Source organism: Heterodontus francisci, chromosome 41 (genome assembly GCF_036365525.1).
Source record: "Heterodontus francisci isolate sHetFra1 chromosome 41, sHetFra1.hap1, whole genome shotgun sequence".
Lineage (NCBI taxonomy): Eukaryota > Metazoa > Chordata > Chondrichthyes > Heterodontiformes > Heterodontidae > Heterodontus > Heterodontus francisci.
The window spans coordinates 18,849,461-18,867,323 of NC_090411.1; the positions used below are offsets into that span (position 1 = coordinate 18,849,461).

At 44.2% G+C, this 17,863-nt stretch overlaps 1 protein-coding gene across 1 annotated transcript in view; it reads right to left on the minus strand.

Annotated features, from left to right (window-relative positions):
- LOC137353540 (meiosis inhibitor protein 1-like) overlaps positions 1–5,341 on the minus strand; it is a gene marked incomplete at its 3' end in the record, with an annotated part of 26,057 nt that extends 20,716 nt beyond the window's left edge. The window contains exons 1-3 of the mRNA XM_068019908.1: positions 5,216–5,341; positions 4,374–4,497; positions 3,903–3,953 (exon numbers count right to left, since the gene is read on the minus strand). Of these exons, the coding sequence (XP_067876009.1) occupies positions 3,903–3,953; positions 4,374–4,497; positions 5,216–5,341 (301 nt within the window). The remainder of the gene's footprint in view (positions 1–3,902; positions 3,954–4,373; positions 4,498–5,215) is intronic.
- Between the last annotated feature and the right edge of the window lie 12,522 nt (positions 5,342–17,863).

Genomic DNA, 17,863 nt, shown 5'->3' on the forward strand with positions numbered 1-17,863 from the left:
TCAGACTGCTCGGGGAGAAGAAGCCAATGAGAAATTTCTCATTCCTGAAATTATCAGTTACGGACCTCAAATCTGTTACCACAGACATTAGAGTCCATGTACGGACACGTTACTGATCCCTGGCCCCCACACGTGCACTCTCTGTCTACGAAGCTCCCACGCAGGCTCTCTCTCTATGAAACCCACACCCGCCCGCTCTCTGAACTCCCATGTGCTCTCTCAATGGGCATGCTCTTAATTCCCCCATGGACTCTCTCAACACCCACATGCACGCTTTTTCAACCTCCATGCACTCTTCTTTCAATCTCTAAGCTCACTGTTTTTTTTCCTTTGATGTGACATGTACATATAAGCAAGCAAATCTCAGCCTTGTTCACAGTAATTCAGATAATAAACTGTTTTACAATTTCATTTTCAGGTCAAGTAAAATCCTATAAAATACTGACCGACTTCAACCAAAGTTTGAAATAAAAACAGAAAATGCTGGAAATACTCAGCAGGTCAGGCAGCATCTGCGGAGAAAGAAACATTGCAAGTCAATACCCATTCAACAGTTCTGATATGTTAACTCTGTTTCCCTTTCCACACATGCTGCCAGACGTGCTGAGTATTTCTAATATTTTCTGTTTTTCTTCTAGAATTCCAACATCTGCAGCATCCTTCTTTTGTTCACTAAACTTTAATTGGTTTCGTTAGAGTTTTGTTGATTAGAAAGTGTTTATGAATTTCGTGTTCTGTCACAGAAAAAAAACTGCCTTTTTTCTGAAACACAGGGTTAAAATTTTGCATGCCCCAGGGATTGCAATTTTCAACCTGCTTGCACCAGTTCCTTTGGAGGTGGGCTGCACACAAACTTGGTGCTTTCACCTCATTACCATAATTGTAGCGCGAGACCAAGCAGGTCCCACACTAGAACTATAGACATGTTACGGCACAGAAAGAGGCCATTCAGCCGCATTGCTGACATCCATTTCACGCTGCCAATTGTCTTTACACTCAGTAGGGGAGCCAATGAGCGTTGTGCACATACCACGTTTTGCAGCCAGCCTGCTGCTCTTCAAGGCAGGCAGCCCCTCTTAAAAGGGAGCTGCTTTGAATGATATTGATGAATTGTAAAACATGGAGAATGGAATAACAGGGCAGAGGGCTCCAGGGTGATAGATGCATTAGTGACAGAGGTGGGAACAAAATAAAAATGCCATGGTTCTGCCTGGTTAGGGGGTGGGGGGCTGGCCAGGAGGCCCTCACGGTCCACCAACAGAAGGGAGTGGGAGCAGGGGCCAGGGATATAAACTCCCAGAGTCTGGACCAGAGGCCTGGCAGCAGTGCCACTATAAGTCTAATGACCTCATGCGGTGGTCAAGGTCGGTGAACACATCTTCACCGCACCACTAACTTCTCAAGCTGCACCTGAATCACTCACCCAGCAGCATTCAGGATTCACACCTAGCATCCAGATACTGCACCCCCACCCTTACACACCTACCAATGCTGCCAGCCTCACACCCACTTATCACTGCCTCCATATACCTCCAACTATTCAGCTATGGCAGGCATGACACCCAACCACAGCGCGACACAATAACTGACATTCTTCCCTCTCTCTTTCTGGACAAGGTAAGTAGGACTTAGGAGCAGAAGTAGGACATTCAGCCCTTCAAGCCTGCTCCACCATTCAATAAGGTGATCTGGTTACGGTCTCAACTCCACTTTCCTGTCTGCCCCCCATAACCCTTGACTCCCTTATCTATCAAAGGTGGCACACAATTGAAGGGAGCAGAGCAGAAATGGTGGGGACCATGCCACCTGCATCCTTATGGAGCAGCAATGTACCACTAACTTTTTCTTTTGGAGTCCACAGGTGATTAGTTTAGTGCGGAGTTTTAAAATATTTTGTATAGTCATGCACACGCTTAACATAACAGGGCCGACTTGTGCACAGCCTGCAGGGGAACCTTTGCACTGTTGGACGGCTGCTCGGCTGTGCAGCTTAGGAGGAATATTGCGGAGGAGATGGCTCTCAGCATCAAGGGCCAGCGGAGTCGGCGCCCGTGTTATCCAAAGTCATTGAGAACATTAAGGATGACAGTATGTTCCTGCTTTATCCCCCTTCTCAATTCCCAGCACACCCTCATGGTGCTAACTGGCATGATGAGCAAACTGCTGACAGTGTGACCATGGACTTCTTGCTTCCCGCCCACCTCCCTTCCTTCATACCAACCTACCCGTTCTGAGTTCCTGGTTTCAGACACCCAAAACTGCTGCCTGCCCAGCAGTTTGATACAACTGAGTGGCTTACAAGGCCATTTCAGAGGACATTTTAAGAGTCAACCACATTGCTGTGGATCTGCAGTCACATGTAGGCCAGACCAGTTAAAGATGGCAGCTTTCCTTCCTTACAGGACATTAGTGAACCAGATGCGTTTTTACAACAATCAACATTGGTTTCATGGTCACCATTAAACTAGCATTTTTAAATCCCAGATTTACTAATTGAATTCAAATTTCACCATCTGCCGTGGTGGGATTCAAACCCATGTCCCCAGAGCATTAGCCTGCACCTCTGGATTACTCGTCCAGCAACATTACGACGACGCCACCGCCACCTAGAAGGACAAGGGCAGCAGATGCATGGGAACACCACCACATGCAAGCTTCCCTCCAAGCCGCACACCATCCTGACTTGGAACTATATCGCCATTCCTTCACTGTCATTGTGTCAAAATACTGGAACGCCCTTCCGAACAGCACTGTTGGTGTAATTACATCCCAAGGACTGCAGCAGTTCAAGAAGGCAGCTCACCACCACTGTCTCAAGAGCAATTAGGGATGGGCAATAAATGCTGGCTTAGCCAGCAACACCTACATCCCATGGACAAATAAAAAAAAAAGCCATGGCAGTCCAAGGAGGAAGAGAACACACAAAGGCACAGCACTAATGATGAGGCCCCGTCATTTGATCTGACTCAGCCAGCAGTTCAGATACTGGCACTCCACATACCTTGATGCTAAGTATAGAGTTGGGATCAGCATGTGGTGAGTCATGTGGGCATGACTGGGCTGCCACCAGGTCAGGAACAAAGGAGAATTGGTTTGCCAGCTCACCAGAGGAAAAGGTCACAGATAAGTTCTGCTGCAGAGGACTCAAATAGGGACCTCGATAGGGCAGTACTAATGGGCATGCACACTGAGATGCTGGACACACTGTCTGGATACCAGCTTCCTGTCACTGTCAAGGAGCACGGAGGTGCCTGGCTCCAAGTTGGAGAGGATCTCAGAGAAGCTTGCCCTCTCAGCACCCTCTGCTCCATCTCCTTCTTGTGCTTGTGCTTCAGAGCCAGAGGCAATGCTATTGCTGCCTCCATACCTGCTGCATCCTTTGTGAGGTCAGGGCACCTAATGCTCTGCCTTCTCTGAAAGTAAAATCCAGGAACTCACCGCAACAGTTCCAAAAACAATCCAGAGTACTTCCAGACACTTTGCAATAGCAGAAGTTCTTAAAAATTACCGTTCCTGTAATCTGGGTGCCTAGCTCTTTAAGGAATCTAATACTGGGCCCACCTTGCAGCTCTGTGCTTATTGTGTGCAGATTTACTTGCAAATTTATTACCTGGACCTATGTGGTGCAAGTTAAGTATCCTGGCGTTGCATCAGCCGGTTGGGCTGAGAGATGTCAGGATATGCTGCCTCCAAGGCCTCCAGTGCATGCTGGGGGCACCAACCTGCGTGCCCTTCTTAATACAGTAGTGCTGCATTGCCCAGCAAAGCGGAGCCAGGTCTCCATAGCATTGCTGGTTGAAATTTGTGCCTGTAGTCTTGGAACAGAGTTCCTAGCACTGCAACATGAATCATATGGCACAAAAGTGCTGCAGCATGAATCAGAGTATAGCAATCAGCATTACCTTCAATCACCAAGTCCAATGTGACACTGTCTTCAACATTCCGTAGCATATCTACAATTAACATAAAACATAAAGCATAGCAGTTTAAAGATTAAATACATTTTTAAATGATCACAAAAAATGTGAACAAACAGGAACAGTAAATCACCTAAAATATTCTTGTTTGTAGAACCAATTAAAACGAATATATCATTCCATTCTAGAAAATGCTCATACTTTAGCATTTAGTGGAAGAAATCTCGTGTAGTTCAGGGATGTTCTTCTGAGGCTAGGATTAAGGCACATTATTGGGCTTAAGAGAGGGTGTATTACTCGGTATCTAACCTTGCTATAACTGAATGGGAGACATGATGTTGATACTTGGTACCTAAGAGTTCTATTCCCTTCCAGTGATAATTCTGATGAGTGCTAAACAATCAAAGAAAAATCTCACAAACTGGTATTATACTTCTGAAAACACTTAAGCCTTACCCAGCAGACTAATTATGAAGTGAATGCACACTCGAGCATCCATCGATAGAAGTTCTACCAGAGCTTGGGGGAATCTTACTAGAACATTCCGGAAGCAAGTCAGTGTATACTTTTTGCGAACAATCTGAAAAATAAGCAATAGTTAGATCAGTGCAAAACATCATGTGTTAATCAACAATGGGAAAACTTACTGGCGGTGTCACCATTTGAAGATGTCTCAAAATTTCTCGCATCTACCCCAAAAATTTAATATTTTATTTGGCTATTGACCCTTCAAAAGTAACAATGTACATTAATTTAAAGCGATGAAAGGTCATCAACTTGAAATGTTAACTCTTTCTTTCTCAACAGATGCAGTTTCTGTTTTTATTTCAGATTTCCAGCATCCACAGTATTTCACTCTTGAAATAAATTCTAGTTTTCGATCTGTTTATCAGTGTTCTTCAATGAGTCAGAGGATACATTCGTTTATAGCAATGGTGACATTTATCATTATGACATTATCACACAGCTACTGATTTACATTGACCAAAAAAGTAAAATTCGATTTTTATTAAATGGTACCTGGAATTTTTACAGATGCTTTGGGACTAAATTTTACATCTACCCATTATTCTGTAAAAACAGCAAATGTCCTTCATATTTTACATATTGTAATGTATTTGTATAATGTGTTAATGGCATGATATAATTACATGTCATCATGCCTTCCTTGATCTACCCATGCTTGCTGTTCATCTTGTCTATTAGTGCCACCCAAATATATCTCAGAAAATGGCAACAAGGACGAGATAAAGTTCTGTCAATATGGGGAGCAAACAGCAGCAGGGAATGTACTGAACAAGTTCAGCCAGCTTCTGCTCGGTTGGCAGAGATTTTGACTGGTTTGTGCGAAGCCTGAGCCTCAAGTTATAGCCTCGGCTGACTGGGCTGCAGGCCCTAGTGTGCATCAGATTCAAAGCACTCATTTGGATAACAGAATATTTTCAACCACTGACTAGACTGGTTTTAGTTATCGCTGTTGCGGGCAGCCACAGTAAAGTGTTTACTGGCTTAATGTGAATTTGTAAAGAGGACAATTTGGCTGTTTTTGTTAATGGAAATTGGCTTGGAAGTGTATGGCATGCTAACAAACCTTCTTGCTCCCAACAAGGCAACAGGTGTGCCCTTCAAAGCAATTATCAAGTTGGAGGAACATTTCAACCCTAAGCCACTAGAGATAGCAGAAAACTACAAATTTGGAACCTGAAATTAGAAAAGTAGTGAAACAGCTGGTGAGTATATTGTGGCACTGAAGAATTTATCACTACATTGCAACTTTGGTACATTTTTAGACTGTCCATTACAAGACAGATTTGTGTGTGGATTGGTGGACAAAAGAATCCAATCAAAGTTACTAAACACACAAAATCTTACAAAATCTCACTACCAATCTCACAAGATTTGTATGCGGAGTTAGTGGGATCTAAGCTATTCACCATGTTGGATTGGGCCCAAGCTTATGCACAGCACAATGTGAATTGAGAGTGAGCAGTATCTCACGATAAACAAACACATGAAGTTATACCCTTACAAGAAGCTGCCCTATGGTGTGAAGTCTTCTCCAAATATCTTCCAAGCTACAATGGACAACATTTTGCAAGGAGTGCTTGTGCAATCAGGGTAATGTGTTGATTGTGACTGCAACAGAGGAAGAGAACCTTCTAGTGTTGACTAATTGTTATAAAGTCTCAATGATCAGAGTGTGAAGATGAAAAAGAGCAAGTGTGTTTTTCTGCAATGAGGTCATGTACCTTGGCTTGAAAATCAATTAAAAAAAGGACTAAAACCAGTGAAAGAAAAGATAGAGGCTTTAGTCAAAACCAAAAGGTGTGTCTGAGTTGAGTTATTTTTTAGGCATAGTTCAATACTACTCATGATAGATTGGATGGTTGATTGATGGTTGGTGCAGACACGTTGGGCCGAAGGGCCTGTTTCTGTGCTGTATAACTCTTTGATTTCTACCTAAGCTTGCACACAGCTTACATGAGTTGTTGAAGAAAGATATGAAATGGGAATGGTCTAAAGCACAAGATGATAATGATGCATATAAAAGAAGCTTGACTGGTGAAGCACTACTCATTCATTATGACACAAATCATAATCTGAAGCTAGCATGTGACATATCAAACTATGATTTTGGAGCAGTAATCAGTCACATCATGGATGCTGGTCAAGAGAAGCCCATAGTTGTTGTGTCGCGTAACCTGACCAAGCGTGATCGCAACAGTACAGATAGAAAAGGAAACACTTGGAATCATCTTCGGAATCAAAGTTTCACTAGTTTTTGTTGGATGGAAACTTCACGTTATTAACAAATCATAAACCCCTACTAGCTATTCTGCGATGAAAGTCTGCAATACCGACAATGGCAGCATCAAGGATGCAGCAGTGGGTCATACTTCTCTCACAATATGACTGCAACATTAAATATTGCAGATCGAAGGAGAATGCTATCACTGACACAGGAAGACTCAGAAATAGGCTGTGAGGTGCAATCTTCACAACAGAAGTGGTAGATGATAACTTTCCAATCACTGCAACTGAAATTGCAGCTGAAACTCAAAGACTCAGTGTTGAAAAGAGTCTACGAACAGACATTGAATGCATGGACAGAATTTGACAATTGTACAGATAAGCAACTGAAACCATTCCACAATCATCACAATGAGTTGCCATGCGAACAGGGAGACATTAAGCGGGTCCAAAGAGTGATAGTACCCAGCGCTTTAAAAAACAGCATTATGGCAGAACTTCATACTGAACACTCAGGAATAGTCAGTATGTAATCCTAACTAGAGGTTTTGTTTATTGGCCTGGTTTAGACAGCGACCTAGAATTGGGGAGGCAGTGGTGTAGTGGTAATTTCACTGGACTGGTAATCCAGAGGCCCAGGCTAGTGCTCAGGGACATGGGTTCGAATCCCACCACGACAGATGGTGAAATTTGAATTCAATTAATAAATCTGGAACTAAGAAAAAAAGCTAGTCTAATGGTGACCATCAAAACATTGCAGATTGCAAAAACTCATCTGGTTCACGAACTTCCTTTAAGGAAGGAAATCTGCCATCCTTACCTGATCTGGCCTACATGTGACGCCAGGCCCACAGCAATGTGGTTAATTCTTAAATGCCCTCTGAAATAGCCTAGTAAGCCACTCAGTTCAAGGGTAATTAGGGATGGGCAATAAATGCTGGCCTGGCCAGCGATGACCACATCCCATGAACGAATAAAAGAAAAACACTGGTTAGCAAATGTACTGTCAAAACTGTAGAAATAAGCCACCTAAAACATGGTTTGCAATCATGGTCATCCTGATCACATGACCCCAGGAAGGGATGAACCAAAACTTCAGCATGATCTGCTTGATCACAAGCTCTTGTCAGAGTTTGAACCAGTTCAGACTTCAGTGTCTGAAGTACCAATTTTTAAGAAACAAGATCTTCTCTAAGTTCTAAGCCTAAACCAAGCAGTCCAAAACCTGACTCTACACCAACACCTGTAAGGAGATCAGAAAGACTTTGTAAACCAGTTATTAAACTTGATTTGTAGATATAGTTCTTTGTAGAGAAAAATACATTTCTTTTGAAAGGGAAAACAGTGAAACGTATTTGTATAATATGATGTAATGACATGATGACAGCGTGACGTAAATAAACACTTCCTTGAACGAGCCATGCTTGGTGCTTATCTTGTCTGTTCACGCCACCCAAAAATATCACCCCCAATATATATTGTAACACAGTACTAGTTTTATAAACAAGAAAACTCAGCAAAATGGTACCCAAGAAGCATTAGCTGGAGCTAGATGTCTGCTATTTGGCAGTAGTAGACAGGAAAGTGGGGCTAGCAGCACTGGACATGCGCTTAGGCTTTAATAGCCCTGGGGAATGGTCCTGGACTTTGACAGAACTGAGGTGGGGATTCTGAAGTTTAGCTGTGGTGGTGGGGCTGCTAACATTATCTTAGGTCTGGCATCACTATGAAGAATCTGGGGTTTGGCAAAACTATGGAAGTGGATTATGGGATTCAGGTAGCCGTTAGCTTCCTGATGCCAATCAATAGTGACGGCAAGGCACAGGCCTGACAGCACCTCAGGAGGCAATCCAGGTATGATAGGTCTTTTTTTTTAACTTTCTAGATGGCTGGAAACATACAACTTGGAGGGTAATTTCAGTCAAACCTGCGCAGCTGAAATCTGACAGGATCGACTTGGTTGCCGGCTCATGATTGAGGTCACTGGAAGGTAAAATTGCATGTCATGTAAACTGGCAGTCAACTAAATGTCAGTTTATTGCTGAGCAAGTTAGGTTAAATTTAGTCTACTGTCCACTAATATTCATTATAAGTCCATTGACTCCCATAGCTACCTCGACTACACTTCTTTATAACCTGCCCCCTGTAAGGACTCCATTCCATTCTCCCAGTTTCTACGTCTCCAACGCATTTGCTCTGATGATGCAACCTTCCACAACCACACTTCTGAAACGTCTTCCTTTTTCCTCAACTGAGGATTCCCCCTGCCAGTGGTTGTTAGGGCCCTCGACTGTGTCCAGCTCATTTCCCGCACCTCTTCCCCTCTCTCCCAGAACCACGACAGGGTTCCCCTTGTCTTCACTTTCCGCCCCACCAGCTTCCATATCCAAAGAATCATCCTCCGCCATTTCCACCACAGCCAGCATGATGCCACTACCAAATGCACCTCTACATTGGGAGACCAAACGCAGATTGGCTGACCTCTTTGCAGAACACCTCCGCTCAGTCTGAAAGTATGACTTTGAGCTTCCGGTTGCTTTCCATTTCAACACACCCCACTTAAGGCCTGCTATCCGACCCGAACCCGATGACATGTGTTGGGTTCGGATCAGGTCTGGCCTTCGGGCTCAGGTCGGGTCCAAGTCGGGCTGGACACAAACAGCAAGGTAAGTGTTAAAAGTTAAAAACTTACTTGAGCTGCAAGTCCAGGACGTCAAGCAGGGAAACTCTGAGTCTGCGCAGTGAGTTTGAGAGTGTCTCTATGACATCATCACACTCATGCTGCAGCTTCCCAAAGATTGGGAGTTGGAAGGTAAGTAAAGGGAACATTGCGGTGGTCGGGTCGGGCGTGGGGGGAAAATGGAGGGACTCTGGCCGAGTCGGTCTCGGTTCCAATGTGGTTCCGTCGGGTTCGGGTCGGGTTTTTTTTGTGATTTAAGCAGGCCTTTATACCCCACTGCTCCCATGCCCACATATCTGTCCTGGGCTGGCTGCAGGGTTCCAGTGAACATCAATGCAAGCTCAAAGAATAGCATCTCATTTAACGAATAGGCACGCTACAGCCTGCTGGACTGAACATCGAGTTCAATAATTTCAGAGTATCACAGCCCCCCCCCCCCCCACCCCCCTTTTATTTTTAGTTATTTTTTCTTTTCTATTATTTATTATTTGTTTATTTTATTTTAGTTTGTTTCATGGTTCTTTTTTTTTTACCTTGTGCTTACCCACTGTTTTTTTTCATGTTTGTGCTTTCGGCCAGGGCTGTTCATTTTTCTGTCAAGTAACACCCTCTCTGCACTAACGCTTTGTCTTTCACCACACCATTAACATACTGTTTGCCTTTGCTCCATGACCTTCTGGTCAGTTATTCTCTGTGACCCTCTGTCCTATTAACACCCTGTCTTTTGTTATCTCTTGCCCCATCCCCGCTTTATTTGCTTTTCTAACATTTGCCAGTTCCGATGAAGGGTCACTGACCTGAAATGTTAACTCTGCTTCTCTCTCCACAGATGCTGCCAGACCTGCTGAGTATTTCCAGTATTTCTTGTCTTTATTTCAGTTTTCCAGCATCTGCAGTATTTGGCTTTTATTTTATATTAAGTTAAATTTAGTCCTTTGTTTTGGGACTGGTTTTGGAAGTGTACCGCCAGCCCTGATAATTACAGGGAGGCAGGGCTGAAAACAGTCAAAGAATCCAACAAAGTTGGGTACATGGAGGTCCTGCCAATTTAACGGTAAGAGCTAATTCACATTTTTTATAGCTCCACTTCCCACCCAGCAGCTGGCCAAATGGGCAGCCTGGCAGGAGGAAACACTAGCAACTGCACCAAGTGTAGTCTTCAGATGAAGAATAGTCAAAGAGCAGGAGACAATTGGACCAGGGTACATAGATGTAATCCACTCGTCAACTTAAAGTCATCATTCTGCCCTTATTTTTCTTCTATTATAAACTCCCATGTCCACATTTATAAAGAAAGCCAATGTCAACTTGCTACACCATAATTATGACCTCCTGCAAGTGCTGGTCTGCATTGCTAACACTGGCAATAAAGTATGACAGTGTTACAAGTTTGCATAAAGACTGGTACCTTCATAACTGAGGACACAGGATGGTTCAGGTATATGCCATGCATGCTGTGGTCAATTTCTTCGGCAAACAGCAGCCAAACCAGGGGTCACTGAAGGGACCTCTGGAAGCTGTAACAGAACAGTAATTCATGGCTCCACATTAAAACTTGCAGATCCAGCTTCTCTTGTCTCTCCACATCATTGAAAGCCCTCATCCCTGGTGCCATTCTAGTAAAGCTCCTCTGTACCCTCTGCAAGGCCTTTGCGTTCTTTCTGAAGCATGGTGCCCAGAACTGGACACAATACTCTGAGGTGACAAAGCGGATACTAAGAGCTACAAAAAGGGAATATGGAAAGAAATTTGCAAGGGACATTAAAACCAACACAGAAATTTTTACAATTATGTTCGGAAAAATGGTGGTCAGGAACAATGTGGGCCTGTTAAAAACTGATAATAGCGATATTGTCAATGAAAATAAGGGAATAGCAAGCATGCTGAATAATTATTTTTATCACTATTTACAATGAAGGAAGAGGTTAACATGCTGGACATCTCACAGAAACTAATACTGAATCAGGGACGGAGACTCAACAAAAGTAACAAGCAAAATAATGGTAATGAAGAAAATAGTGCCACCAAACAGTGACAAATCCCCAGGACCAGTTTCCATCCTAGAATTTTAAAGGTAGTAGGTGAGAACATTGCAGATGCCCTGACTATAACTTCCCAAGTTCTCTCGATTCAGGGACTATTCCTTTAGCTTGGAAAACTGTGCATGTCACTCGCTATTCAAGGAAGTTGACAGAGGGAAATCAAGAAATTATACACCAATTAGCCTCACATCTGTTGTTAGGAAATTACTAGAGTCTATAAAATAAGGATAAATTGGCAGAATACTGAGAAAATTTTCAGCTGATCAGAAAATTATCATTGATTTGTACAGGGTAGGTCGTGCCTGACAAATCTGATTGAATTTTTTAAAGCAGTGACTAAAGTAGTGCAGGGAAATGTAGGTGAATGTTATTTATATGAATATCCAGAAGCCATGTGATAAAGTCCCTCACGAGACTGTTAGCTAAAATTGTAACTCATGGAACTGATGGCAAGTTATTGGCCTAGTTATGAAACCGGCTGAGCAACAGGAGACAGAGACTAGGGCTAATGGGCAGACTTTTTTATTCTTTTGTAGGATGTGGGCGTCGGTGGCTAGGCCAGCATTTATTGCACGCCCCTAATTGCCCTTGAGAAGATGGCGGTGAGCTGCCTTTTTGAACCATTGCAGTCCTTGGGATGTAGGTACACCCACAGTGCTGTGAGGGAGTTCTAGGATTTTGACAGTGACAGTGAAGGAACAGCAATATAGCTCCAAGTCAGGATGGTGCGTGGCTTGAAGGGGAGCTTGCAGCTGGTGGTGTGCCCATGCATTTGCTGCCCTTATCCTTCTAGGTGATAGAGATCATGGGTTTGGAAGGTGCTGTCTAAGGAACCTTGGTGAGTTGATGCAGCGCATCTTGTAGATGGTACACACTGCTGCCACTGCATGTCAGTGGTGAAGAGGTTGAATGTGGTGCTAATCAAGCGTGCTGCTTTGTCCTGGATGGTGTCCAGCTTCTTGAGTGTTGTTGGAGCTGCACCCATCCAGGCAAGTAGAGAATATTCCATCACACTCCTGACTTGCACCTTGTAGACGGTGCACAGGCTTTGGGAAGCCAGGAGGTGCATTACTCGCTGCAGAATTCCCAGCCTCTGGCCTGCTCTTGCAGCCACAACATTTATGTGGCTGGTCCAGTTCAGTTACTGGTCAATGGTAACCCCCAGGATGTTGACAGTGGAGGAATCAGCAATGGTAATGTCTTGAACATCAAGAGGAGATGGTCAGATTCTCTCCTGTTTGAGATGGTCATTGCCTGGCACTTAAGTGGTGAGTAACATACGCACCACACATCAGCCCAAACCTGGATGTTGTCCAGGTCTTGCTGCATCTGGACTTGGGCTACTTCAGTATCTGAGGAGTCTCGAATGGTGAACATTGTGCAATCAGCAGCAAACATCCCTACATCTGACCTTATGATGGAGGGAAGGTCGTTGATGAAACAGCTGAAGATGGTTGGGCCTAGGACACTATTTTGAGGAACTTCTGCACTGACCTCCAACAACCACAACGACCTTCCTTTGTGCTAGGTATGACTCCAACCTGCGGGGTGCTCCCCGCCCCAATTCCCAATAACTCCAGTTTGCTAGGGCTCCTTGATACCACATTTGGTCAAATGCTGCCTTGATGTCAAGGGCAGTCACTCTCACCTCACCTCTGGAGTGCAGCTCTTTTGTCCATGTTTGGACCAAGGCTGTACTGAGGACAGGAGCTGAGTGGCCCTGGCAAAACCCAAACCAAACATCAGTAAGCAGGTTATTGCTGAGCAAGTGCCGCACTTGAGAGCACTGTCGAGGACCCCCTCCATCACTTTGTTGATGATCAAAAGTAGACTGATAGGGCGGTAATTGGCCAGTTTGGATTTGTCCTGCTTTTTGTGGACAGGACATACCTGGGCAATTTTCCACATTGCTGGGTCGATGACAGTGTTGTAGCTGTACTGGAACAGTTGGCTAGATCTGGAGCACAAGTCTTCAGTACTATTGTCAGAATGTTGTCAGGGCACAGCCGTTGCAGTACCCAGTGTCTTCAGCCATTTCTTGATATTACGTGGAGTGAATCAAATTGGCTGAAGACTGGCATCTGTAATGTTGGGGACCTCAGGAGGCGGACAAGATGGATCATCCACTCGGCCCTTCTAACTGAAGACGGATGCAAATGCTTCAGCCTTGTCTTTTGTACTGATGTGTTGGGATTCCCCATCATTGACGAGAGGGATATTTGTGGAGCCTCCTCGTTAGTTCACTGGATGTGGCAGGACTGCAGAGCTTAGATCGGATCTGTTGGTTGTGAGATTGATTACCGGTCCATCGCATGCTTTTTTCGCTATTTGCCATGCAAGTAGTTCTGAGTTGTAGCTTCACCAGGTTGACATCTCATTTTTAGGTATGTCTGGTACTGCTCCTGGCATGCTCTCCTGCACTCTTCATTGAACCAGGGTTGATCTCCCGGAAACATGGTAATGGTAGAGTGGGGGCCCATAAGGTTGGATATAATTCTACTGCTGCTGATGGCCCACAGCGCCTCATGAATGCCCAGTTTTGAGTTGTTAATGCGTTCGAAATCTATCCCATTTAGCACACTGGTAGTGCCACACAACACGATGGTGGGTCTCCTCAATGTGAAGACAGGAGTTCGTCTCCACAAACTCTGTGAGGGAGTCATTCCTACCAATACTGTCATCGACAGATGCATCTGCAATAGGTAGATTGGTGAGGACGAAGTCAAGTATGTTTTTCCCTCACCACCTGCTGCAGATCCAGTCTAGCAGCTACGTCCTTTAGGACTAGGCCAGCTCAGTCAGTAGTGTTGCTACCGCGCCACTCTTGGTGATGGATATTGAAGACCCCACCCAGAGTACATTCTGTGCCTGTCACCCTTAATGTTTCTTCCAATTGTTGGTCAACATGGAAAAGCACTGATTCTTCAGCTGAGGGTCGGGGGCCGGTAGGCGGCAATCAGCAGGTTTCCTTACCCGTGTTTGACCAGACTCCATGGGGTCCAGAGTCAATGTTTAGGACTCCCAGGGCAATTCCCTCACGACTGTATACCACTGTGTCGCCACCTCTGGCCAGAAATAGCAATGGTGGTGTCTGGAACATATCATACCTTGCAGACAATGTCAGGCTGTTATTTAACTAGTCTGTGACACAGCTTTTGGCACAAGCCCCCAAACGTCAGTAAGGAGGACTTTGGAGGGTCGACTGGGCTGGGTTTGACGTTGTCATTTCCAGTGCCGAGGTTGATGCCGGGTGCTCTGTCCAGTTTCATTCCTTTTCTTAGCAGTTTGATACGACTGAGTGACTTGCTAGGCCATTCAGAGGTCATTTAAGCAATTAGCGTATGTGCGTTTGGAGTTACATGCAATCCAGGTAAGGACATTAGTGAACCAGATGGGTTTTTCACAACAAATCAACAATGGTTTCATTAGACTAGCTTTTAATTCCAGATTTTTTTTATTAATTGAGTTCAAATTTCACCATCTGCCATGGTGGGATTCGAACCCATATCCCCAGAGCATGGGCCTCTGGATTACTAGTCCAGTGACATTACCACTACGCCACCGCCTTCCATTCAGTAACTGGCAAGACACGACCAGTGGTGTGTTGGGGCCTCAACTATATGCATACCCTTCAACACCTGCACATCCACATCTTCTGATGACTGGCCACACGTTACACGGGCAAGCAATTAATGAATGCGGAGGCTCCTATTTTAGAGGTTGCTTGTGACAACAGACTAAATGACACTAGGGGCAGGATTTGCCCTGCGAACATTTGAGACTTGCCATCAGGCTCAAATGTGGATCAGAAGCCTGCACTGTATGGGAAAGAGTCATTCATTGTGATTTTCCCCGGAGCTGCCAATTAATGGCCAGTGAGCAGTCTCACCATCCAATTAAGAATGGCAGGCGGGCTCTCAAAGATGGGGGGGGGTGCAATCAGAGGCCTTCCAACTTGAAAGCAGTATCAAAATGCAATAGAAGGTAAGTGAAATAGCAAGCTCCATTTATATATCACCTTTAATGTATTAAAATGTCACAAGGTATATCACAGGAGCATAGCAGACAAACTTTGACACCGAGCCACATAAAGCAATATTAGGACAAATAGCTTGGTCAAAAAGTTAGATTTTAATATGCATCTTAAAGGAGAAGAGGGGTAGAGAGGTGGAGAGTGGCAGAGCAGTTTAGAGAGGGAATTCCAGAGCTTAAGACTAGGCAGTTGAAAGCATGGTCACCGATGACAGAGCAATGAAAATTAGGGATGTGTAAGAGGCCAGAATCAGACAAGGGCAGTGATCTCAAAGGGTTGAAGGGCTGGAGAAGTTTACAGAGATGGGGGCAGAGTGGAGGGTGTGAGAGGTATGGAAGGATTTAAAAATTGAGATCTTAAAATTGAGGGGGTATCAGATTGGGAGCCAATGCATGTCAGCAAGCACAATGGTGATGGGTGAACTGGTCTTGACAGCAGAGTTTTAGACGAGCTCAAGTTTACCAAGGGTGCAAGGTGGGAGAGCAGTGGAATAGTCAAGTTTGGAGATAATGGAGCTAGAAGTAGGCTGTCTTGGTTATGGATCATATGGGGTATGAAGCCCAGCTCAGGGTCAAATCGGTCAGCATGCCCAGGAACAGTCTAGTTCAGCATCAGCCAGTAGCCAGGGAAATGGATGGAGTCAGTGGCTAGGAAATGGAGTTTGTGGCAGGAACTGAAGACAATGGCTTCAGTCTTCACAGTATTTAATTTGCATCAAACATATTCTTTAATTGGATTGAATCCAACATTTTAGATGGATGTAAAAGATCCCATGGCACTATTTCGAACAGGATAAGGTTGTCCTTGCCAGTGGCCTGACCAATATTTATCCCTCAACCAACATCACTAAAACAGATTACCTGGCCATTATATTGCTCCTCATGGGGCTTTGAGAGCAAACTGGCTGCTGCATTTCCTATAATGACTACACCTCCAAAAGTAATAGGTTGGCTGTAAAATGCTTTAGGATGTCCTGAAGTCATGAAAGATGCTATAGAAATGCAAGTCTTTCTTCCATTACTCATGAACATGCCATTAATTTGGCATTCCTTAATATGTACAAAGAGGATGAGGGACTAGAAAAGGATACAGCTGCATAAGAAACTAAGGACAGTGAGGAATTACCCAGGAAGAAAGCAGTTCCTGCAGCTATTTGAGCAGCAATGTATAGAAAAGATTCTGTTTTCCTAAAGATACATTTCACAACTTTTGTGGGTTAATCAAACCTGTCCTCTAGGAATACCACCACTATGAAGATGAAGGTCAATGGCAATCATCTTGCATTTGCTTTCATGTTGCCATCAGCATGCCAGTTGATGGCACCATTTGCACACATTGACAGAAAGAGATTCCACTGTCTTGATATAAAACTGGTTTGTAACCACAGGAATAAAATCCTGTATATTAATGTCTGGTATCCTAGCAATTGTCATGATGCATTCATCACGAAGCAATCCTCAGTTTCAGTACTTTTTGAAGATTGCATACAGGTGAATTAATGGTCACTTGGAAACAAGGGACACCCTTTACAGACCTGCTGGCGAGCAGTTAGGAACCTTAGCACTCCAGCTGAGGAGGGAGTACAATAATGCCCATGGGTTCACCAAGGTCATCATTGAAAACACTTTTAGAATGTAAATCTAGGCAGGACTGTTGGTGCTCAATATACTTCAGCTCATGTGTCAGTAGAGTATTAGCTTATTGCATTCTCCAAAATGCTGCTTTGATGAAAGGAATTCAGGTTCAGGAGGATGAGAAGGAAGAACCACCAAGGGTGAGGGGAGAATCTGGAAGTGGATAATGAAGGTCAGGATAATGCTGAGGAGCGAGGGAATGTTCCTGTATCTGGGATGAGAAATGTTTAAAATTGCTATTACTATGCACAAATTGATGGCTGTTTTCTTACATTATAACAATGGCTACACCTCAAAACTACTTGATTTGCTGTAAAGTGCTTTGGAACAACCTGAGGTCATGATAGAAAGACTTGCATTTTTATAGCACCTGATTACTTATTTATTACACTGACAGCTGTACAAGAGAATATGCTCAATCACCAGGGCCTTCTGACTTTTGGCACCATAAAAACTTTAGTTAATTGTGAACAACTGCTTGGTGGTACTACCATTGCTGAGGTAGAGGGGATGGTTGACTGCTCTACACACACTGCAACCTCATAGGACTGAGGTGTTGAAGGTTACAAAGAATTTACAGCACAGAAACTGGTCATTCAGCTCAAGTGGTCTATGCCAGTGTTGGTGTTTTATGTTCCACAAGCCTCCTCCACCCTATTTCGTCTCATCCTATCAAATTTCTGGCTGCTATCGTTCAGAGTGGGACCAGCTGCATGTCGCATCTCCAATTCAGTGTAGCCTCACCAACAAAGGATTCTGCTGTCCCTCTTCCAAGAAGCAAAGACAGATGGGAATCCATAATGGAA